The sequence below is a fragment of the Mus caroli genome, unplaced genomic scaffold (assembly GCF_978045245.1).
Source record: "Mus caroli unplaced genomic scaffold, Mus_caroli_1 scaffold_18, whole genome shotgun sequence".
Classification (NCBI taxonomy): domain Eukaryota; kingdom Metazoa; phylum Chordata; class Mammalia; order Rodentia; family Muridae; genus Mus; species Mus caroli.
The window spans coordinates 25,472,507-25,498,066 of record NW_028227273.1 but is presented as its reverse complement, the minus strand read 5'-3'; the positions used below and the strand labels follow the sequence as shown (position 1 = coordinate 25,498,066).

General features: G+C 43.7%; 1 protein-coding gene across 1 annotated transcript in view; it reads left to right on the top strand.

The window, feature by feature from the left end:
• The window catches only part of Akain1 (A-kinase anchor inhibitor 1), a 52,257-nt gene extending 37,110 nt beyond the window's left edge, over window positions 1-15,147 (top strand). The window contains exon 2 of the mRNA XM_021150142.3: window positions 13,099-15,147. Coding sequence (XP_021005801.1) covers window positions 13,099-13,292 — 194 coding nt within the window. The 3' untranslated portion in view covers window positions 13,293-15,147. The remainder of the gene's footprint in view (window positions 1-13,098) is intronic.
• Window positions 15,148-25,560: the final 10,413 nt, after the last annotated feature.

Here is a 25,560-nt window from a genome sequence, read left to right as displayed (position 1 = left end):
GGAGAATATGTAACAGGGATGAATTAAATGTGCGTATGAAACCATCAAAGATGCATTCATTAAAAAATCTCTTGGATTCTTTTCATTTTTTTTCCTGTAGGAATTTTAATAAAGAACTCTATACAGGTCGTGAGAGTAATCAGGTCATGAAGTAATAGCGCTGGCCACGGAAGGCGGAGTTTTCCTGATGCCCTGTACCTGGTTTGCTGTGGGGTGGGAGCTGTAATAACAAGGTACAGCTTAAACATGATCAGAAGTATCCTTTGCTTTCTGGCAATGTTACATTGTTACAACTATTTCTGGAGATTCCAAACTGCTCCTTTGTATTTGGTTATGGAGTGGGTGGGAAGAGAGTAGATTGGCGAGGTCGGCATCAAGCTGGAAAGACAGGGTATGGAATGTCACCCCTTTTGGTCCCAAAGTAGGTCAGCCAGCGCTACTTCATTAACAATTGGCACAGATGGGTGAGACCTAACATCTGGTCCTTCATGGAAAATTCCTGTATGCACAGAGCTGAGAAATGACTATCGTTACATTATTAAAGGGACCAGAATTAGTTCTTCTCTGTGTGTCATATGCTGGTCACTGATGAACGACAGCGCTGCCCTTATAATGTCAAATGATCAGAAGGGGAGATATGGAATGCCTGGCTGGTTGCCACTGACAACATGATTGATGTATTAGAGAGCCTGTTGTGGGAGAGAGAGGTGGTAACCCGTCTCCTGTCCTTTTAAAAAAACTTAACCGCTGGCAGGTTTGGTGACCCACCAGAGAGTGATAAACTGGAGGTTCTGCTGCCACTGACACAGCCACTGTCCCTTTCTCGGTGTGATGCAGGTAAGGTCACCTGGACTCTGCCTCTAAACTGAATGGCAAGAGTGGAACTTACCCATATCCACTGGAACAGGATAAGTTAGGCTTAACTTAACAGAGGTTATGGCATTTGGGTTCTGGAGCTAAGAACTGATGGAAATTTGTATCTTCCTATAGTTGTCAGAAGCATAATTTTGTCAGCGATATATGAAGAATTAATACTAATTATTAGCTGAGAAGTATCAGCTACATAAGGATTTTGGATAGGGTCCCAGGGTTGGGTGATTGGGCCCTCAAATAAATAGACAATGAAAGGAAAGAGGCAAAAGCTGGGGCAGGAGGGCTCTAAGGACTGATGGCCCAGGCCAGCAAGTTTGTTAAATGCACAGCTCTTTTTGTGTGTGTGTGTGTTCAACAAAAAGTATCAGACAGCAGAATTACAGGGACTTGAAGACATATCAAGTTCCCTGTTAGTGAGGTGCATTCTGGGATGGCAAACAGCACTTCACATCTCAGCCCCTGGAACACTCGGCCACACCCAATGGGAGAAATGTCAAGTGCCAGTTCCTGGACCACAGGACTACAGCCCCTGGTGCAAGTCCATAGCTGGTCTGTCTGATATGATCCTGGCAAGGCGGGGAGCAAACCATGTAATCCAGTTATCTGGGTCTCTGGGAAGTCTTCAGTCTACTCTAGCCACCAACCATTAGCCATGTGACAATTACATTCCTTAGAGACGTTTCCCCGGGGTGGGTTTGATGGACTCTGAAGAGGAAGTTCTGACAGGGATAGCGGGGAGCAGCAGGGCTCCTGTTGACTTCTGGAAGGTGGCACATTAACAGACAAAGCTGGATGGTAGCTGGAAAGTAAGGCATCCTGGGAGCTTGGGCAGAGAAGGGACTAACAATTCTCTCTCCACAGGAAAACACTGAAGACAAATTTAGCAATATCTCGTTCTAGACTTTGCATTGGGGGCTCAGACTTTAAAGCTAATTAAATCAATTTGTCATCTTTTGTGGAATAGATAAATGGTATTGAAAATGTCAGTTAGGCTAGAGGACATTGGCGTCATTGAAAACCAGGCAGCAGGCCACCTAAAATGTGTAGATTATTTGCTACACAGAAGCAAGTGAAATGCCTGTAAGTCAATGGCAAGGCTCCAAGCATTTCTGTGGCTGCCTCTGCCTTCTGTTGGGTCATAGTATACATCTTCATACTGTACTCATGGGAAAACTTGAGTCAGGAGTTTCTCCACAGTTATGTTCCTGCAAATGAATACTTGGCTGAGCCATCAGTACTCTCCTGGACACAGGACGCATGTTCTGCCCACATTGCAAGGTCCAAGTGATTTCTTCCTTTAAGGAGCTGTCTTCTTACTTGTAGATTTGACCTCCCTAGACATGATGAATGAGCCAGAATGAGTGACAGATATTCAGTGACAAGAGACATGGCTAGCTTGACGAATGGTAGGGTGGCTTTCTAAGGATGGCAGTGGCGTGCTGTATCTTAACAGACTCTCTCCAAAGGGTTTCAGCTGAAGAGATGACAGAGGGCAGGTGGTTACTCAGCTGGAATACCTGTGAGAAGCCTGTATAGTTGTGCAACGAGACAAGTCATAGATAACCAGTGCCATGGATTGGGGGAAGGAAGAAGAATGGAAGAGGGTGTTAGCTGGTAGAGCAAAGGAGGGGCTGACTGTCTTGGCAGAGGAAACCCAGACAAACAATGACTGGAACAATGTGGGTCAGGTAATAAGCCATCTGGGATAACCAAGACCTTGTACTCACAGCCCTGTCCCTACCCTTATAGCTTAGGGGGAAAGGGTAGGATGGACCCAAATGCCTGATGCACAGGTATGAGACTGACTTTTGTACATGGCTTTGTCTTCGGTTGTCTGCAAAATGTGGCTGGTCATTTCTCCGTCTTCCTTGTGCCTTTCTTGCAAATGACTTTGCAGCCCAGGTCCTCTGCAAGGAGATATTCATGATCCAGGATAAAGTGTTAATGAGGACAGTGAAGGGTTAGCTCACAGTGAGCTTTGGTGAAGCCGACCTTCTGGTCATCCAAGGGACCTCTAGTCTGAGTCTGGGGCACACTAATTTTGACTTCTTAATATCCATTTGTGTTCACTGCATTGCTGAGGATGGCTTTGAGGTCCCGACTCTCTTGCCTTTGCTTCCCATGTGAAGGATGACAAGCATGTAATACCACACTTTGCTTCTTTTACACATCTTCAAAAGGAAATTTCTTGCGCTCTGTTACTTCTTTTCTCTCTTTCCAGCTCCAGTTGGGGTGGTGCCTTACCAGCTTCCCCCAGGCAAGTGAAGGTCATATTGTAAGAACATCTGGATAATAACACAGGGGGAAGAAAAGTCCTCAGACAACTAGGAGACACAAACTACAGACACACTTGGGGTCTATCTGTATTGAGATGTGGGAGAGCACAAATACCCCTTGTGGTGGTTTGAATAGATATGGCCCTTATAGACTTGCTTGTTTGAATGCTCGATCATAGGGAGTGGCACTATTAGGAAGTGTGGCCTTGTTGGAGGAAATGTGTCACTGGGCATGGGCTTTGAGGTCTCAGAAGCTCATGTCTGGCCAGTGTGTCTCAGTCTCTTGCTGCCTGTGAATCTCCATGATACAACTCTGAGCTACCTCTCCAGCCAGAATCATGTTTATCTGCATGCTACCATGCTTCTAACCCTGATGAGTGCCGGGAGCCTGCCCAAGCACCAGTTATCCAAGCACCATTGATGGCATCAATGGGAGGCAGCACTGGAGATTTCCAGGGGCAAAACTAAATTTTGCAAGAGCTAAAATGTTGCTTAATTTGTAATATTTATCTTTCTTAACTCTGATACTCTGAGACCAGAAACTGCTGGATTCAGGCAATGAGTATCTGCTGTTTAACAGCAGGGGGTGGGCGGATTAAGTAAAAGATTTACTGCTAGGACTCTTCTCTGGCTAGCCAACTAGGTGCCCCTCACTGGCCAGGCAAGAGGTTCTGACTTGTTAACTGTTTGTGAACTAGAGAGAAAAGAAAAGGAAGAAAGGGAGAATTTGAGAATTTGAGCACATACATATGCACACGCACACGCGCACACATGCGTGCGCGCGCCCGCGCCCGCGCGCACACACACACACACACACATTCTGGTCAGGCCCGGTCACTTGTCTTATCAACTCCACAAGTTTTCATGCATACTTACTTACATATATACACATTGTCTTAGTCAGGGTTTCTGTTCCTGCACAAACATCATGACCAAGAAGCAAGTTGGGGAGGAAAGGGTTTATTCGGCTTACACTTCCATACTGCTGTTCATCACCAAAGGAAGTCAGGACTGGAACTCAAGCAGGTCAGAGAGCAGGAGCTGATGCAGAGGCCATGGAGGGATGTTCTTTACTGGCTTGCCTCCCCTGGCTTGCTCAGCCTACTCTCTTATAGAACCCAAGACTACCAGCCCAGGGATGGTCCCACCCACAAGGGGCATTTCCCCCTTGATCACTAATTGAGAAAATGCCTTACAGTTGGATCTCATGGAGGCATTTCCTCAACTGAAGCTCTTTACTCTGTGAAAACTCCAGCTGTGTCAAGTTGACACAAAAATAGCCAGTACACACATATACCTTCCTGTGTCTGGGAGCAGCAAAAAGAATGGCTCAAGTCAAATTGTGGGTCCAAGCTAGTGGCCTAGATTCTGTTGAGATGGTTTTCCATACTTCGCTCTCTCTCCCTGTCCCTATCCCTGTCCCTGTCCCTCTCTGTCTCCCTCTCCCTCTTCCTCTCTCTCTCTTCCTCTCCCTCCCCTCCCCTACACAGCTTTTCCTTGATATTCTAAAAACACTCTGGTTGAGATAGTTCTCTCTGCTAGTAAAATTTCTAGAAGCTATCTGGATAGCTCATGGCTTTTCTGACCCAAGTCAGAAAAACTGCTATAAAAAATTATTGGATCTTCTGACCAAGTCCAAAATTCTGTTAGAAAAATCTTCTTGAGGAGTTGTGTTGCTCTGCAGAGATCTCCAGATAGCTCTGTTCTCACTAGAGAAATTTCTTAAGAACTGCTATCGTTTTTATTTTGCTAGCTCATCTCATGCTGACCAAAAGCTCAGTTTTTTGTTTACATAGCAATCCTGTCATTTACTCCAGGTTTTCATTTTGTTTATTTTTTGAATCAGCATCCTGCCACCCAGACCCTGGATTCTTGGGAGACAGCAAGCATACACTATTTTTTTCTTAACATTGCCAAAGATTTCAGAGATCTGTCTGCCTTTGTTAAGCAAAGACAGTAAGTTAGCTGGATGGGACCCTGCCCTGAAATGACCATTTCTAACACACCTGGGCATAACTTTGCTGTGTCCCAGGCTGACCTTGAACTCAGATATCTGTCTGTTTTTATATCTGCCTGACAAGCTTGTTTACAGTGTAACTGCCTTTGTTCCTTTAGATTCATGAAGCCCCTTATATTTTGCATAGTGAGAAATTATATACTTTTGAACTCATGTATTTAGAGTTCTTTCCCACAGCCTTAAGGGCTGTCTTGAAGGTCCAACAGTCATCATTTTGCTGAGACATCTTTCACACCTTAGACTCCTGGACTCCTGCTGTCTGATTATCATGGTGTCATTAATGTTAACTGGGGAGACATTGCTCTGAGGAATGTAAAATATGTACATTATTATACAAATAAGCCTTATGCCGCTGGGTGTGGTGGCACACACCTTTAATCCCAGTACTTGGGAGGCAGAGGCAGGCAGATTTCTGAGTTCAAGGCCAGCCTGGTCTACAGAGTGAGTTCCAGGACAGCCAGGGCTACACAGAGAAACCCTGTCTCAAAAACAAACAAACAAACAAACAAACAAACAAACAAAAACCAAGCCTTATGCCCACAGCAGCCATCCACAACTGGTGGAGGATCACACTGGGGCCCTATCCCAGGGGCAGGAGCTATGCCATTCTGTCTCCATCATGGCCACACCAGGCTAAGTACCTACATAAGTATGTATATACATAAATACAGACAGACATATACATATGTGGGAAGCCACATTTGCTGTTATGTGTAGTAGAGTTTTTTACCAAGACACTGCCTGGCCCGAGGCATGCAAATGAGGTACTGAAAGCATAACCAATCGGGTGTAGACACGCCTCTCCTAGGCCTATATAAGCAGCACCAGTTCTGGGCCTCGGGGTCTTTTTGCCTCTGCAATCAAGCTCTCCCAATAAACGTGTGCAGAAGGATCCTGGTGAGTCGGGCGCTCACAAGTGGTGCCGAAACCAGGACGAGACATCTTCAGGCACAAGCAAAGACGCCCTGTTACAGGGAGGATTCAGAACTGCATCACGGGGAGGATTTTTATTGTGTTCCCGCAATAAAGGCTGTTGAGAAGGATTCGACTTCGTGGATTCAGAACTCTTCAGCTGGGGAACGGCGGTACCGGTAAGTAAAAAGAAATTAATGTAAGTCTCTGGGAGGTATGCTTTCCTACGGAATAGATCCAGTAATTGTTGCTGGGGTTGTGCTGCTTGTTTTCTTTCTTGTCCTAATATTGTGTTATTGTCTTAATTTTCATCACCCTGGACACGAGTGTATCTGCTGGTAATAGCTTGGCAGATACATAAGATCATAAAGCGAGTGTAGAGAAACTCGTGAGTTGATCTTGGGACTAAGAATTGCACGTAGATAAGTGAGTGTCTCAAGGACACTTTAGTCCAGGATGATCATGGGTACTGGCCAGTCTATGCCGTTAGTAGGGCCGGTGCAAGCCTTACTTAAAGAACGAGGTTTAAAGATTTCTGAAAGTACAGTGAGAGGGTTCTTAAAAGAGATAGACAGACTCGCTCCTTGTTTGCCCCCACTGCATAGCTGACACTACCTAGTTGGGAAAAGTTAGGGAGAGGAAGCTGAAGGGAAAGTGAAAGCAGGAACAAGACCGCTATGGAAGTTGATTAAGGCTTGTATCCAGGACAAGAAATGTGAGCTAGCTGTTAAGGAAGGGCAACGACTTTTGCAGGAGCACCAGGAAAGCATGTCAGAAACAGAGAGAAATGAAAAGGAAGGAGCACGCAGAAAAATAAGTAAAGGAAGAGACATAAAAAGAGAAAAGGAAAAGAAACCAAAATATAGAGACTCAAAAGATAATATAAAGAATGAAGATCAAAAAATTAAGTCAATCTACCCTCCTCTCGAGGACTTTGAGTTATTAGAATTATCTTGCTCGGAGGACTCGGAATTATCAGCAGGGGAGGAGGAAGATTTGGAGGAGACTGCTACAGAGTATGAGGCGGAAAGATATGGTCCAATAGGGAGGAGTCTCAGTGCTCCCCCACCACCTCTGCCTTATACAGAAAAGAAAACAAGTGGCAATGGCCACTCCTTTTGCACTCCTAGAGGGTTGCAGAAAATATGTCAGGCTTTTCCTGTTTTTCAGGATCAAGCTCAACAGCGATATTATGAGCCAATATCGCATGAACAAGTGAAAGATTTAGCAGAGTCAGTAAGGACTTATGGAGTCAATGCCTCTTTTACTCAGTCCCAAATTGATAGACTGGGTCACCATGCCATGACTCCTTTTGATTGGATGAGTGTGGTAAAGGCATGTCTTACGATGGGACAGTATCTAGACTGGAAGTCTATATGGCACGATCTGTGTTTGAGTCAGGCCCGTGCTAATGCCGCTGCAGGGCAACAAGCATGGAGCTTTGAGATGCTTACAGGTCAGGGTATATGGACAAACAATCAATTAGGATACCCAGTGCAGGTCTATGATCAAACCAATCAGACAGCAGTGAAAGCTTGGAAAGCATTGCCTAATCGAGGAGAGGTATCTGGTAATTTGACAAAAATTATTCAGGGAGTTAATGAGCTGTTCTCTGAATTTGTGGCTTGAATGATGGAAGCAGCTGGATGCATAATTGGTGATTCTGAGGCCACAATGCCACTAATTGAACAATAAGTTTATGAGCAATGTACCAAAGAATGCAGAAATGCTATCACACCTTGGAAAGGGAAAGGACTACAGGCATGGATGAAGGCCTGTAGAGAACTAGGAGGACCCCTTTCAAATGCAGGGCTGGCTGCCGCAGTTTTGATGGCGCAAACGCAGCGTGCCCTGGTGTCATCCGGACCTTGCATTTTCTATAGTTTTTTCACCTTGTCAATCAAAAATTTTTCCTCGGAAAGAAATAGCAAAGGGTTTTGTTTTGTCACCTCCATTGTATTTTGCTGTAATGAATGATGAAGGAGATGCTACAGGAAAAGAAAATATTTGGCCATATTACCAATGGATTTTAAGTAATGAGGCAGGTGCTAGTACCAGTTTGTCAGTCTTTGCATTGCTGACTGGAACCTTTCATGAGATGTTGAATGTTTCTGCCACACTTTCCAATACCTCTGCTCATTTAGATAATGTGACATCTAATAGAGTTATCAGAAATATGACTACTTCTCCAGTAGAAGTTTGTGTTAATCCTCCATTTTTCTTTATATTGGCTGAATTTCAAAATAATACAGAATGGTTAGATTGTACAAATGTCACTTGTTTTTTGACGCAATGCTGGAATGGAACCACTTTCTTAGCCTTAGTGGTACATCTACCAACCTTTGTCCCTGTGCCTGTTGAGGCAGATCCAGAGAAGTTCCCAATTATGAGTCTTGTGCGGCAAAAGAGAAATTTTGGAATCACAGCTGCCATTGTTACTGCCATTGTGGTGTCTGCAGTGTCAGGGGTTACCGCAGGAATTGCTATGGCCAATCAAGTTAATACTGCTGACACCATAAGTCAGCAGAAAAAATGTCTGAGGCATTGCTTACCCTGCAAAGGGTGGATTCTCATATCGCCTCAGGGTTAATGTTAGTGAATCAAAGAGTGGATATTTTACAACATAACATGGAACAGATGATGGATGTCATACAAATGAGTTGTGGTATATTAATAATTCTTTTATTAACAGTACAGATTTATCGAATTATCTGAAGGGGAACTGGTCACAGGAGCTGGAAAGGTTGCAGACGAAGCTGCAGATACAGATCCTGAACCTTAATGAAACCAGAGTGGAAACAGTGACCCTTGGAGACTTTACCTCTTGGATTACCTCTGCATTTTCTTACTTTAAGGAATGGGTGGGAGTGAATTTGTTTGGTGCTGCCATATGCTGTGGACTGGTGTTCATGCTTTGGTTGGTTTGCAAATTCAGAACCCAACAAAAATGTGACAAGGTGATTATAACTCAGGCACTTTTAGCCATTGAAAATGGAGCCTCCCCTAAAGTTTGGTTATCTATGCTCAAGAATTAGTTGGCATCTGAGTTCTCTGCTCTTGCACCCCACGGATTTATGGATCCATTGCACTGGGATGAGAGAGACTCAGCGATCATTGATCAGCCCTTGCACATCGCTGAGGTTTCCTCATTGCACGTGGTAGGGTGGTCATGATTTCCCCAGTAATTCATAACCTTAAAACTTGGCTGGCCTCTTTTGTAGAGTTCACCCTAGGTCATTTAGCAGTTGCTGTCACACAGCATCACAGTATCCAAAGATGGGCAACTTTCCTCGTGCACAGACCAACCTAAGACACGGGGCCTGGTGACGATAGGGTAACCCTATGATGGGTAAGGCAGTGACACTAGAGGAACAACCTAAAACAGGAGCCACGGCAGATGGACATAATTGCACAGGCCTACTCCAGCATCTTTTTATTAAAATTAAAAGGGGGAGATGTGGGAAGCCACATATGCCATTATGTGCAGTAGAGTTTTTTGCCAAGTCACTGCTTGGCCTGAGACATGCAAATGAGGTACTGAAAGCATGACCAATCGGGTGTAGACATGCCTCTCCTAGGCCTGTATAAGCAGCGCCAGTTCTGGGGCTCAGGGTCTTTTCGCCTCTGCAATCAAGCTCTCCCAATAAACGTGTACAGAAGGATCCTGTTGTGGCGTCTTTCTTGCTGGCAAGTTGGGCGCTCACATACATATATACATTTAGTGGATTGGGCAGAGTCCTTCAAGCCATACATATACATTTGGTGTGTTGAATGGGCAGAGCCCCAGAGGCTCGATCTTCTTTCTTCTTTCTTCTTTCTTCTTCTTCTTCTTCTTCTTCTTCTTCTTCTTCTTCTTCTTCTTCTTCTTCTTCTTCTTCTTCTTCTTCTTCTTCTTCTTCTTTGCCTTTTTATATCTTCTTAAACAAAAGTTCTTTAGAAAGTTGCCACATAGATAAAATGTTACACAAAAGGGGAGCTACAGAGGGATACTAATTGTTAAGTCCAAAGCAGTGTTTTACTCTATAATCTCATTATAAGTTCAAAGCAACAGTTTCACATGGCCTTGCTTTATCATAGTGCACACCAGTGGCCTCATCCTTGGATCTGACCTAGAATGAATTTGATTACAAATTTGTCTCAAGCCTATTTCTCTCTTTAGTGTATTTGTGAAAACTCATCGTATTCCTTGTTATGCAGCGTTTACTTACTATTCTATGAGGGGTGGGCACATTCTAGTCTTGATTCTAATTTTATTACATTTTACTAGCAAACAACTAAAACCATCTCTTAAAAAAACAGCATTAATTCATGAAAGTTCATCTTCATGTTGAGCTGTAGGAAATCTGCCCAACAGGGTGGGCTGACGCTCAGGAGTCATTCGACAATGTAATCACTAGTGATAGGGAAAGGCATATCAGCTACAAGAAGCAATACGAAGATGACGTCTCCTAGGACCTTGCCTCTCAGAGCTCACCTGTCCCTAAGCCATGCAAAAACCACTGGGCTAGCTACATCCAAGAAAGTCACCTGCTAGCCTTAGCTTCTCCTAGATGTCTCCTAACAGATGATAATGAACTAAACCTCTGAACCGTAAGCCAGCCCCAATTAAATGCTTCTTTATAAGAGTTGCCATGTCACGGACTTTCTTCACAGCAACAGAGACCCTAAGATATCCGGCCCCACCACCACCACCATGGAGCAGTGTTATGCTTCGTTCAATAGAAATGCTCTATACTAGGTGTGGCCTGCCATTTTACAGATGTGTAAGTGAGCTTCAAAAGTTCAAGTGCCTTGTACAGGATTCACGGCTGTATGGCACAGGAGGATTTAAACGAAGTCCCACTGTTTCTTACAGCATGTTTTCAGGGCCTACCATTTGATATTGGTTAGCGAATTGGTGTGCTTGGCCACTGGTGAGACTTTTTCTTCCCCTCTTAGCATTTGTTAGTTACTGTTAGTTCTTTGTGTAGGGTTGAGCCTCCTGAGCCTTAAGTCACCCACCTTAGCATGTATATTGTTGCCTTTGTTGAGCTCATGTTTAGGCAGTGATGTGGGTGAGGTTTTCTCAGTACAGCTTCTGACATTATTAACAGAAACATAATACAACCAACACAATACAGACTGAGTAGGTTATATTTATGTATTTAGGGATATATATATATATATATATATATATATATATATATACACACACACACACATATATGTTTGTGTTTTAGTCAGGGATTCTATTCCTGCACAAACATCATGACCAAGAAGCAAGTTGGGGAGGAAAGGGTTTATTCGGCTTACACTTCCATACTGCTGTTCATCACCAAAGGAAGTCAGGACTGGAACTCAAGCAGGTCAGAAAGCAGGAGCTGATGCAGAGGCCATGGAGGGATGTTCTTTACTGGCTTGCCTCCCCTGGCTTGCTCAGCCTACTCTCTTATAGAACCCAAGACTACCAGCCCAGGGATGGTCACACCCACAGGGGCCTTTTCCCCTTGATCACTAATTGAGAAAATGCCTTACAGTTGGATCTCATGGAGGCATTTCCTCAACTGAAGCTCCTTTCTCTGTGATAACTCAGCTGTGTCAAGTTGACACAAAAATAGCCAGTACAGTTTGCAACAACAATTAATGAAGGAAGAAGTCAAGAATTTGAAGAGAGAAAGAGATAACTGTATCTCCCCCACTGGCAGGATTTGCATGGTCAAACAGGAAAGGGAAAAATGATATAATTATATTAAAATCTCAAAAGAAAAAAGAAGCAGCAACAACGATAATAAAAGTTTTTTCCTAATAGCAATCCCCTGGAGTCTATTTTTTTGTGGGTCCGAGTTTCACCCTGATGCTAGGCATGGCCCACTGGGGAGGTGAAATGCAGAGAGCTTGACTGCACTGCCCGGGGTGGGGTGGGGTGGGGGTGGGAAAATGCAGTCCGAAACGGGTATTCCCTAACTTCTGGTAGAAGTTGCTGGTAGAAAACTACACAGAGAAGTTGGGAAGGAATTGTCAGGAATCCATGGGTTCCCTAGGACAACAGGACTGTTGGAGTCCTCTGGCTGAGGACAGTGTCTAGCTTGGGCCTGAGTTGGGTGCTCCAGCTTAGCTCATTGGCAAAAGGTGGTTGTCTGGGGGTGTCTGGAGCTGTTAGAGGTCTAAAAGAGCTCTGAGGAGAGTTAGGGACCAGCTTGGGAAATCTTGCTGACCCAGACCTGTGTGAGGTCCTGGAACACAAGCCATGTCTAATGTGTTAAAATAGAGGTTTGCATCTGAACACAGCACACTGGGCCCAAACAGTTCCATGTGAGAGAGAGAAGGGAGGGAAGGTGGTGGCAGAAAGAGAAGAGGGAAAGAGAGAGAAAGGGAGGGGCGTTCCCCTTATTTATATGGAAAATGACACAGGTAAAGATGAGAGGTGAGCCAAGTGGATTCTGAGAATATGGTGCCTGTTGTCTTGGCGACAGGTCTGGAGGTTGCATTGTCATAGGTTTGGGAGGTCCTGATGCCAACAATGTCAACCACCACAGCGGCTCCAGCCACGTCTCAGGAGATTTAGACATTGGCTTTGTAGATGAAGGCATGCTCCAACTCCCCATGGTGGTTCTCAATGAAAGAGACAGTCCTTGGCTCCAAACTGTTTATTGGTTATTCAGAGTGGAAAATGCATGCCTACCATACCAACTTCTCAGGATAGATCCGAGATTAAATACCTTTTGCAGGGAGGAATGTCTGGGAACAGGAGCTTATTGGCTAAGCCCTCAGGGCTTCTAGGTACATCATTAGCATAGAGAACTCTGTTCTGGGCCTACATGACTACAGGACACGTTTCCTTGTGTGAGAAGTGTGGCACGTGTTCCAGGCCAGGGATCTGGCAGGGAGCCGGGAGGCGCCTACCATCTCAGGTCTTGTGCTACGAGGGCTCCACGAGGGCTCCCCACAGCAGCAATTTCTCCCTTGCTCCTCAACCCCTTCAGGGTCACAGGTCCGGGGACTGATTTCTCTTCTCTCCCCCTTTTCATGTTTTTGCTTTAGGTGAGAAGTCTGGGAAGGAGCTAGAGGAGGTGAAGCTGCAGAACACCAGCAAGCAGATTGTCCAGAATGCCATCCTGCAAGCCATGCGGCAAGTCTCCCAGGAGAGCCTGCGGAGGGAAGGCAGACCCAGTGACAGCAGGGCCTGGGGCCAGCTGGGAGGGCGCGAGCTGACCAAGAAACATGAAAAGAAGTAACGGGTGCTGCTGGCTCTGGCTCTTGTCCCATGCTTGGTCTCTGCCTTTCCTGTTAGCATAGGACGTGTCGCCAAAATGTTGCCAATAAGCGAAGCAGCGTCATGGATGCCTGTCAGTAGAATGAGTTCACGCTAGCCTTTACGACAAGCTGTGGTTTGCAAAGCTGCATTAGGGGCTCTTCATGTCTTTGTAATACCTCTGGAAGCAGCTGAGCCAGACATGGCACTCACACCGCGAAAGTCATTTTTTAACAAACCTATTTTCCAAGTTCTTTAAAAGAAAAAAAGTTCTACATCTTGTTTATTTATACATTCTTTTTATGTATAATTCAACCAGCAGCCTTTATTCCCCTTCAGAGCTACTGACTGCAGTTCTGTGTTCTTCATAACTATTAAAAGACACACTAGAGAGATGATGGGATAGGGTTTTAGCCCTGTTCAAATACAGGCTCGCAGGCTGTTACAATGGTATAAGTATAGGTTCAAGGTCAAATTGAGCAGGCATGTTCTGAGCCCAGCCCTGCACTACAGCTTATGTTTATAACACTCCAAGAAAAAGAGAGGGAGACACATTTATGCTGTGTGAGAACTCAGCCCTTTTAATCTCTGTTGTCTGAATTGTTTGCTGTTGGTGTTTACCTTCAGTGCTGAGATCTGTTGTTCTTAGCTGTGGGTTAAATGAGATGACTGAGTCTGTATGCAGAACTGCTGACGATGCAGTTCTTTGGCAGCCATCTTGGACAGCCATACTCTGTGCATAAACTCTGAGCCCCCAAGCTGCTCCTCACCCTGCATTGACCTACCCCTATGGGTGGAGAGGGCAGCGTCCTTGGCAGGGAGTCTGGACCCTATGGTCACTGCTCCATCACCCAGCCCTGCATTTCCACTGGGCCCCCTACTGACAGGGATTCTCCTTCTTCCACAAAAGAAATCAGCATGACCACTACAAAAACCATAAGGTCACGCACGGCTCAGGAAACTGTTTTATTTTTAATTCTCTGAGGCGTGTAAACAGAACGAGAAGAGTGAAGTGGCTGCAGGCTGAAGGGGTTTGGAGAGATGTGTGCGCATGCGTCTCAACGTAGCCATCTCCATGCAACCCCATAACTTCCTGCTGCTCCTGTGTGGACAATAGATGTCTCTCTGAAGACATCCTTTAGAGTCTGTTTACTGTGCTCCACAGAGGCCACTGGGCTGGTGCTCCTTGGGACAGCAGAAGAATTTAGCCTTGGTTAGAAACCTCTGGTCTACAGAGTGTCAGTGTCTACACTGACCCGTGTTCTAAATGCCAAGTATTGCTACCATACAAAATGTGGCTAGTGTTCAGACACCTCCAGAATTCCAATATTCTATGCTATGTGTGACCAGGGATAATACAGACAACATTAGATGGGTAAAACTATTTATTTTTACTGTATTAGACTATATTTGGTGGTGCATAGGGTGGAATAAATTAATTTAGAGAGAAAGAACTCATGGGGGGCAGAAGGTTTGCAATTTCAGATATTGTTTATTCCTTGATGTTTTAAAAGCAGAGCTCATGGCAATTAAAGAATGAACCTAAGATCATATGGTTGACACAGTAGTGTAGCCTGGGCGGCGAGTGGGGATAAGGGCACTTGGAGAAATTATCCAGATGTGCCCAAAATGAGAAGCAAACCCAGCGCTTGTAGTTTGCAGGTGACCTGCCACTGTGTCTCTGCCGAGACATCTGTCTATAACCCACCTTGTTTCTCTGTCAAATGTCAGAAACATAAATATGTTATCTTTCTTCTCTGGTGTGTATGTACTACTACGCTACGGGTCTGGGAAATATTATTAAGTTCTGTATCTAAATACTATTTATAAATAAACTATATCCAGCTTTGAGATACGTATCCATATAGAACAGTTTTTTGACACGCTCTTGTCTGCCTTATGTTTTTGTGTCTCTCACCTGCATATGACACCGAAGGCTTTCCATGGAAGTGTGTCTTTAAACACTTTCCTACCATGGCCAGGAGAGGTATGTAGTAATTGTTACTTTACCGTGACTCAGGGTAGCTTTGTCTATGGAAAAGAAGCATACTAAGAAATGGAAAGCAAAGATAAGGAGATCTGGTTGGCTAAGTGTTTGTTGTACTTTTGGTTGAGTGGGAGTCTGGAAAAAGGAATCATGACACTGAGTTCTGAGAGGACAGAGGGGCAGAGCCTTCCAGGGTGAGAACGCTATGAGGGATCTATGGAAGCCCAGTCATAAGAAGAAACGTGGCTTAATTCACCCCCACTATGACGATAAAACTATTGGGCTTCACAGGGACCTGCAGGGCTTCACGTCACATAAACTTACAGTGAATTTCCATCTGGTTGTTGTCACAAGCCAGTACTCAGCTCTCATTTTTCAAAATTGTGAGGAAAACTTATTTAATGTCTTTTATGTCTTTGATTTATGGCAAGGTAAAGCACACAAGAATTTTCCACCCCCCCCACCTCCATGCTCAGCTGTTCATCCCAGCTTATCCATCTTCAGGACAGGAGAGGTCCTGAAGAAAGAGACCTAAAGAAAGAAACCCTTTTGTGTTATATCTTCAGTGTGCAAACATTTTTTTTACAAATAGACATGAACAACTTACTGGCTGCCTCGGATTCATTCTATCTTACCTTCCCCACCCCGATTCTTTTAAATACCCAGTTGCTTAGTCTTTCCATTATAGGATTTTAGGCTGCAAATAAATTAAGGTGTTTTCAAATCATTGAATTTGAACCATTCAGGAATGATCACCTGAGTGTTTTTCAAGGCAGTTTTATGACCCCTATAGTAAAATACTACATAAGAAGAGATCTTTGAATTTACTCACTGGAGTGGTGAGTAAAGAAAATGACACCTCTGACACAGACAACTCACTTAACACCTGTACTGCCCCCAGTGATGTTGAAGAGCCCATATTTGAGCAAATTCCTCTCCTAAGGGAACTTGAGTTGGTGACATTTTCTCAAATGCGTGACCTTGTCTATCTTATTGCTACGGCCTCACAGTAAGGCCTAGGCAGAGAAAGATTTGACTAGGTCTGGGTGGGGATTAATATAACGCATGGAAAAAAGTAAGCAGTGCCCAGCTTCATAAAAGAAACCGCTGAGTTCAACCTGAAGATTTGAATCAATCGAAACACAAATTTTAGGAGTACCTATGTCAAAATGGAAGCGTAAGATAGCCTTACAGAATACTTTCTTGGATACGTTAAAACTACGATAGCAAAGAACCAGAAAAACTATTAGCCAGCAGAAGGAGCTCAATGCCAATAACCTGAAACACTTGTAGCCTTACGTTACTATAATGAAATACTTGGGGCAGTCAAGTTATACAGACATAAAGTTGATTTATCTGATTGTTTTAGAGGATCTATTCCAAGGCTGGGAGTCGCATAGCTTTGGGATCCTGCTGATGGAGGCATGCTGGAACGAGAGCAGACCAATGACAGTGTGACTCGCTCAGGGTCTGCTGGCAGACCAAGGCTTCATAACCCCAGTTAAAGGCTTGCTCGTAATGATCCAAGCACTTGCCACAAGGCTCTCCATCATAAAGGCTCTCCCACTTTCTGAAACCATCACCTTGAGGGACCAAACTTTTAACCCCTGGCCTTTCTTAGATGCTCATCTGAACCATACTGGTAGTCATGGAAACAGGAAATTGTAGGTAGCAAAGTAGGAGATCATATGGTGTGTAAACAGTATCCTGAGCCTGGGGTGAGGACATTAAGGTTCTTTGCTCTTGGTGTTCTTGCTACAGTGCAATAGTCGAGACCCTTGGGAAGAAATACGTGAGACAGCAGAAGAGACTGTTTTCAGGTAAAAGTGGCGAACTCATCAAGTGGAAAGAAAAAACAAAGGAAAAGAGAAGGAAATCTGTATCTTTCTAGAATATATAATACCTTAGAAAAATATATACAAAATGCTCAATACAAATACTACCAGAGTATAAGAAAAAAATCGTGAAACTTTTGGACTGACAGGGAGCATCTTCAAAGAGCAATTTCCAGACAGATATAACATTTCTTCAGAATGATGTTCAATGCCCCAACACAGGGGTGAAAGGCAAACACAGAGCTGTGACCGAAGGAAGGGGGGAGGGAGGTCAGGGGGAAGGGAGGACAGGGGTAAGGGAGGTCAGGGGTAAGGGAGGACAGGGGGGCAAGGGAGGACAAGGGAAGGGAGGACAGGGGGAAAGGAGGACAGAGGGAAGGGAGGATGGGGGAAGTGAGGTCAGGGGGAAGGAAGCAGAAGTGGAAGGGAGGTGGGGGAGGGAGGATGGGGGAAGGAAGTGCATATTTGCAGCCAGCATGTCACTTTACATTAAAAGCAAGGATGAAAAATTCTTAGTGGTCACCTGTGCTTGTGAGCCTCCTCCGTGCAAGCAAATTCCTCACCATGAACTTGAGTCAACAGAAAGACATATGAAAATAAACACTTAAGGAATGGAGAGGTCCTATTGAAAGGATGGGTAAGAACAGGACTCTTACTTAAGTATAAAACAGTCAAGAGAGAATCCGGACAGTTCTGACACAAAGGAAGAAGTATGTAAACTGGTGTGTCTCAATGGCATGGGGAGGTCAGTAGCAGAGCTAAGGATATTGGAAAGGGAAGTGACGTCATGCCCATGACGTCATCCGCTGAGGAAAGGGAAACATTTACACGGCTTCAAATAGAATGATCTAGGTCATAAATCCTAAGAGTCCCAACCTTTTATTAGATTTTATAATTTCTTCTTAACCTTAGAGCAGTGCTTCAGAAAATAGTAGAAGAGGAGAGAGCTGTGCAAATGTTCTTTCGGTTTCCACCTCTTTTTACCTTTCCGGTACGTTCAGAATATATCAGATATAATATATGTGGGCTTTATTCTTTTTTCTTTCTTTCTTTTGGCCAGGAAAAGAATCCCTTGACGCAAAGGAAGCATTTTGCTGCAGATGAAGGGCAAGAGTAACTTTTGCGGAGAACAAGAATTCTTTTAAGCATTAGAATTAGGTCGAAGGTTGTCCACAGTTTAAGTAAGGGGGGAGAAAAGGATGGCATATCCCTAGCCGGCTCTCCAGTGTTGAAAGCAGTTGCTAGTGAAGTCTATGTCTTCCTTCAGCTGAATTTTCACATAACTGAGTAAGACCACACACCTGGCCCTTGTGTTCAAAGAATGACTCCACTGCGTGCTTTCACGTGAACGCTTCACTAATTGAGTTATTTGTGTTACCATCCATCCATATGGTCTCAAATTTGCCGCTTCCCTCTGCACAGATGGTGTCCTGCTGCGAAGGCTGTTGACTTTTTCCTGTGGGCTTCTGCTACAGATAGCTGTGTTTTCAGCCTCTGTAAGGGACATACTGGAAATTGGAGAGAGTTAAAGCCACAAGAGCAGCGCCCCAGGCACTGCTGATGGGAGCTGGGGCATAAACACACCAGCGTTCTCCACCTCTCAGGTGGACCATCTCAGAAATATATCTCCCAGCCTCCTAGTTGTCTTCTGATGGAGGCCAGATGCATACAACCTTGCATTCTCCTTCTCTAGTCTCTCCTGCTTTCCTAGGATGAGTTCTTGAATCAAACCATCATGCTTGCTCCAGTCCTGTCTCAGCATCTACTTCAAACGGCTCCACCCTGAAGAGTGGTGTTACCATGCTTCTGTCCAAGAAAGTTAGGCTACTCGTGATTTGTGCTTTGTTGCATGGAACCAAGAGGAACCTTTCTGAACAGCAAATTGTGCCAGCCAAATACTGACCTGTAGCTTGTTACTCAGAGAATGGTTGAGAACTCAGATGTGTGCTTTGATTTTATTGTAGATGTCTTGGTTATCTTATGATGAATTTACTGTTGGCTCTGTTTCCTATGTTGGCTAATTGATAGATGTTGGATCCACATACATATCACATAGACACTGGAGGCAGATATCTGAAGGGAAGGAGGCAGAGAGACTATTGCCAGGCTCTGTAATTTACAAGGCTAAATAAAAGAGACCTAGTGTGTAGAAGTCAAATTTCAGGAGCAATAGTTTTATCAGACTTCCTTTCTGAAATGGAATATTTGGGGGGAAGTACAGGAGCAGAGACACCCTTCCATTTATTCTGCTGGTTTTTGAAATATTGAGGAATTACTCCATATAGGGCTGGAGATTTTTTTTAAGTTTACAGATTTTAGAAGATGGTAGGATGGGTAAATTCAAGAACACAGAACTCTGAGAGCCAGGGATCTGTCTTCAACTTCAGGCTTACTTGCCAAAAAATACCCTGTTCTCCCCATTCATATATACTCCCCATTCATATATACAACATCAAGGGAACAATATCTCTATTATTAGATTATTTGTTTAATTATTATCTTCATGGTGATACCATGTGCTTCATAAAAAAAGGATACTGTTCTACACAGGCTTGTTTTTATCAAGTAGACAGGAACTAGAGACAGATGGAACTAGAGACAGATGGGAAGACAGGATGTCAGTTGAAGAACTGATTCCATCAAATTGGCCTGTGGGGATGCCTATGGGATATTTTCTTGGTTAATGGCTAGTGTGGGAAGGCCCATTCCCCTGTTGGCTGTAGGCCCCCTGGGCAGGTGGTCTTTGGTTATATATGAAAGCAAGTTGATCATCCATGGAGAACATGCCAGTAAACAGTACTCCTCTGTGGCCTCTGCTTCAGTTCCTGACTCCAGTGTAACTCCTAAGCCAAAGGACTCATGTTCTCTGCCAAGCTGATTTGGTCATTGCTTTATCACAGCCTCAGAGAGAAATCTAGGATGTCTCTTCTGTTGAACCCATGCATGGCTTGAGTAGAGTTCCAGCAAAGGGTAAGCTCCCACTGAATTTAACATTGGACTCTTTAGTTGCACAATATTAGCAAGCTTTATCAACTTTCCCACTTGTCTCCTTATGTGTGGAATCCATGCTGGCAAACACTGTTATGTTCTTTTCTATTTCTAAAAGTAAATGATCCTCTGTGTTTCATGGTTTTTGCTGAGGCACCACCAAATTGGGCAGCTTGATGCCGTTTTATTTATATGTACAGCCTACATATCCACTACCCTAGAAAGATTTTTTCTTTTAGCTTCCTCCAAACAAAATAGTGGCAGGACTTGTATAATCATAGACCAGCCTTACTCATTTTGTAATTCATATGAATGTATATGAATGTGTATACTCTTTCCCACTCAGTAAGAGATTTAATCATGGCCTTGAAACCTGAGGTAATATGTTGTTTTTATTTGCTGCATATTATATTGTATGAATATAACACTTGTTACTTACTCAAACCCTGAATATTAGGGTACACTAACCTTGCTTATTATAACTATAGATCCTAATAAGCATTCTTATACACATATTTGGCTAGGTATATGACACTTCCCCTGGGTAGGTATTCAGGGACAGAATTACAGGATCATAGTGTGTGTGTGTGTATATATATATATATATATATATATATATATATATATATTTAATTTGAAGGACCCTGCTGAAGGTGTTTCCAATGTGGTAGTACTAATTTATCTTCCTACTCTTTTATTTATTTTTTTTAAATCTTCCTACTCTTATATGATGGAATGTATTCCTTAGTTCTCCTTAAAGGAAAGAATGGAGCTGAGGTTAAGCAAAAGTTGAGTCAATAAAGCAAACCAAACCCCATGTACCCAAAGGTTCAGGGTGGCATAGTTCAAGGTGTGAGAATAACCAAGGAGTTCTGGGTTGGGGAATTTTACAGTTTTGCGTTTTTAAGCTTGCTTCATGTGGTGGGTTTGAATATGCTTGGCCCAGGGAATGGCCCTGTTAGGGGATGTGGTCTTGTTGGAGTAGGTATGGCCTTGTTGGAGCAAGTGTGTCACTGTGGGGGCCGGGTATAAGACCCTCATTCTAGCTGCCTGGAAGTCAGTCTTCTATCAGCCTTCAGATGGAGTTGTAGAACTCTCAGCTCCTCCCTCACCATGCCTGCTTGGACACTGCTATACTCCCACTTCAATGATAATGGGCTGAACCTCTGAACCTGTAAGCTAGTCCCAATTAAATGTTGTCCTTATAAGAGTTGTCTTGGTCATGGTGTCTGTTCACAGCAGTAAAACCCTCACTAAGACAGTTCCCCTCATTGTTAAGTCTCTCCCGTTGGGTATCATCTTTGTTTTAGTCCACTCTACTGCGCATGCTCTGGAGTTGGGATGTCTCTGTGGTTTGCTGCTGCTGCTTCTTCTTCTTCTTCTTCTTCTTCTTCTTCTTCTTCTTCTTCTTCTTCTTCTTCTTCTTCTTCTTCTTCTTCTTCTTCTTCTTCTCCTCCTCCTCCCTCCTCCTCCTCCTCCTCCTCCTCCTCCTTCTTCTTCTCCTCCTCCTCCCTCCTCCTCCTCCTCCTCCTCCTCCTCCTCCTCCTTCTTCTTCTTCTTCTTCTTTTTTTGCTTCTCAGGATGTTTGTTTGCTGGTGGACATGTGCAGTCATTTTGGAAAGTGCCCTGGGACCTTTATTTCTCATTTGGTGGAAGAGCCAAGCTATAGCTTTAAGGATGTTGATTGATAGGAGCATTTTAACCACCAGGGGGAGACAGCTCCAAAGGCATATCTGTGGTTTCTGTGGTTTCCTCTGGTGCCTTACATCTAACTCAGTGCCTACCCACGAAGGGGATCCTAACCAGAAAAAAGATGATTGTACAGGACACCTCTGATTTTTTGATGGCATCTGCCTGGCTGAACACTCAACATTACGAGTACCATGTCAGTTTAAATCGCTTCGTGCTTGAGTCATATCTTTCCCCAAAGAGGCTTTGCTTGTATAAGCATAAGGTTACAGAAATTTTCACTCTCCCTTTTGCTGTGTAGTGCCACACACAACTCAGCAGAAATCCTTTAGGGGGAAAAACTGACTTTGCTTTAGTTATTTTAAATTCATCCAAGTGCCCAAATCCCTTCTTACTTCCCCTCCCTTCCGTCTCTGGAGTGAGTTAGTTAACACACCGGTAACCTTTCCCTTTGTAAGAGATCAGTTGCGGACCACTGGGTCAGTAGACTTCCAGACCACTCACGGTATTCACACCATTCTGCTTTGTTTAAACCACTTAAGAATAACTTCTCTACTCATTTTAAAGTCTCTGCAATGAGAGTTCTGAGATATTTCATTCTCAAGATCATGAGACCTTTGTTCCCATGAGTAAGCAAAGCTGGTGTCAGTGACTTCAGTGTTCTGCTTAGACCATATATCTATTTTAAATGTCTGGTCTCTATATTTTGAAGTAAAATTCAAGTATAGAGATAATCTTCACGTTGGTTTCAGAATCGTAAAATTGGAGGCACCCTCAGGCTGCCGATGTTTTCTGCATGGGGATGATTTATGGGACCAAAGTCAATTAAAGTTCCACGTGAAGTGAGTAACAGACCCTCAGAATTATTACACAATTGCCCTACCATATGTTTCTGTCGTTTGGTCTCCTCAAGCCCTTTTGCATTTCTTCTTCGGCCGTCTTCCTCCTACCCCCACTAAGCTTTCTTTCTCATCATCATCCCCAAGCAGTGGAAGACAGAGCCATAAACAGCAAGGAATATGAAACGTGAGGCTCACATGAATGTAGGGAAAGAGTGGTTTATGTGTGTAATGGTGCCTACACACAATTTAATTCCTAAATCCAAACTCATAGGCTTAGGGTGAAATTAGCAATTTTAAAAAATGTTGGTCCTAAGTGAAAAGTGAGCCTGCTTTGTAACAGTTGGTAAAGATATTGATAACTTATATAAAGGCGGTGGTTTGGTCTCTGCCTAGAGATGGGTAATGTATGGCATCAGGAAAATTACAAATAATTCTCTTTAGACACAGATTTCATAACCTCCTTGTAACCTACCGGCAAGACTTCCAAGGGGAATTCTTTCTTCTCTACCTCACATCCCAGAGGCTCTGGCCAAGCTAGGTAAGGACTCAACCACTGAGCATAGATAGCCCCCTGGCCCAAGAATTATCATTCTGAGTTGCTCAATAGAGTTCATATCCTGCTATTGTTTTAGAAAATAAAACAAAACCAACATAAAACAACAGAAAGTGCACATAACAGACACATAACAAACACCCTCTATTATTTCTGCAAAGTGATTTTTCTTTCTGAAGTAGCTTGAGATCATGATTTGGCTCAAACTTTTTATTTTATGAATTAAAGGTTGAAAATTAGAGTTCATGTTGGATTACTGTGATCATTAAACTATTATAACTGACTGTGTTGACATTCATTCACAGCTGATTGGATTTGTGACCGTAAGCAAATGGACATTTGTTTACCCTCTTTGTTCTCATTATTTCAGAGAAAGAGGATTATTATACCAATTCCATTTTCTGTCAGTCAGTCCAGTACGGTACTGGCATCAGGATGTTGTCATTACTCAAATAGGCCCAGAGGAGTCCCAAGGACTAAATGAACAGGAAGCTGTATAGACAATCTCTTTTAATACTAGCTAGATAGCGATGCCAATCCCACTCGGTGGTCTCTCTCTGAAGCAGGACAAACCTTTTTTTCTATAATAGGAGAAGGCCTTTCTGTCTTTGATTTGTGTTCTTTACAGATGTCTCCTTCTCTCTTACTTGCCTTCCCAGGGTGTGTAATACTAGGCAAGGCCTTCTACCAGTCTCAGAAGACTGGGAGCCACCAAAAGGTTGTTCCCACTCAAAGGAAGAAAGAAGGGTCCAGTTCTATTTATATTTCTTCCCACAAAGCTACACCTGCCTTTTTAGAAGATATATCTCTTGGTTAAAGATCTAGATTTATATTTAAATATTGCCTTTTGCTCTTGATTCATTAAACAACAACAACAACAACAACAACAACAACAGGACTGTAGAGTAGGAGGAAATGTGTCAAACTCCCTCTAGGGCTAAAAGTGTGTCATTCATATTACTAAGGGATTTGATCAAGGAAACCTACAAGCTTAGAAAAGTTCAAGGTACTGTATATAGTCGGGTGAAAAGGAAAAGAACTGTGTTCAGGGACAAGAAATGGAGCAGAGACTGAAGGAAAGGCCATCCAGAGACCTCCTACCTTGGGATACATCCTATCTGCAGACACCAAAACCTGACACTATTGCTGATGCCAACAAGCACTTGCTGACAGGAGCCTGGCTGGTATGGCTGTCCCCTGAGAGGCTCCGCATCTCTAAAACAGACGCAGATACAGCCAATCATCGGACTGAGCCCGGGGACCCCAATGGAAGGGTTAGAGGAAGGACTGAAGGAGCTGAAGGGTACTGCAACCCCATAGGAAGAACAATATCAACTAACTAGACCCCTCAGAGCTCCCAGGGTCTAAGCTACCAACCAAAAAGTACACATAGAGGAACCCATGACTCCAGCTACATATGTAGCATTGGATGCTCTTATCTGGCTTCAGTGGGAGGGGAGGCCCTTGGTCCTGTGGAGTCATGATGTCCCAGTGTAGGGGAATGCTAGAGGGGTAAATTGGGAGTGGGTAGGTGGATGGGGGAGCACCCTCTTAGAGGCCAAAGGGAGGGGAATGGGTTAAGAGGTTTGTGGAGGCGAGACCAGGAAGGGGGACAACATTTGAAATGTAAATAAATAAAATAACCAATTAATAATAATAATAATAATAATAGAACTGTGTAGGAACTCAAGATAGACTTGTTGTCAGAGTTTTCAACGCAAAAGCCAGAGTAATGGCAGCTTTAACAGGCTAGGCTTATTCCCCACTTCTCAACACACCTGTTAAAAACAGACAAGTACAAAAGGGGATAGCATTTGAAATGTAAATGAAGAAAATATCTAATAAAAAAAAAGTAGGAAGGGAAAAAAAACTGCAGAGAGATATTTATCTAACGTGGCTGCACTGGGGAAGAAACAGATAAACCCAAGAGCTTTATGTTTAAACATAGCACAGTCGGTGTGCACAGTTAGGTGTTGTGGTCTGTGTGTGGTGCCACCCAGCGTTGAGCTGAGTGACCTGTGCTGCCAGTGTTTTGGTAAAGCTGTTAAGCTGGTAATTTGTGACTAAGGTGCATCCCAACACTCAGAAAACTGCCCCCATTTGGAGGTGAGGATATAGGCCCTGGGATGTTTTGATTGTCCCAGAATTCAAAGCGACTGAAGAGAAAGGGCTAAGGATAGTGGTTTATCTCTGCACCTTCAACAATGCCGGGATACAAAATAAAGGCAGTGCTCCAAGATTTCATCCTGCTCTCCATTACCTGACAATCTAAGAGAAGTGCTCACGCTTTTTAGCAAGTGCAGTTTCTGCAATGGCTGGCTGTTTCTGGTTAAAGGTGTGTGAAAGTGAAGACATGA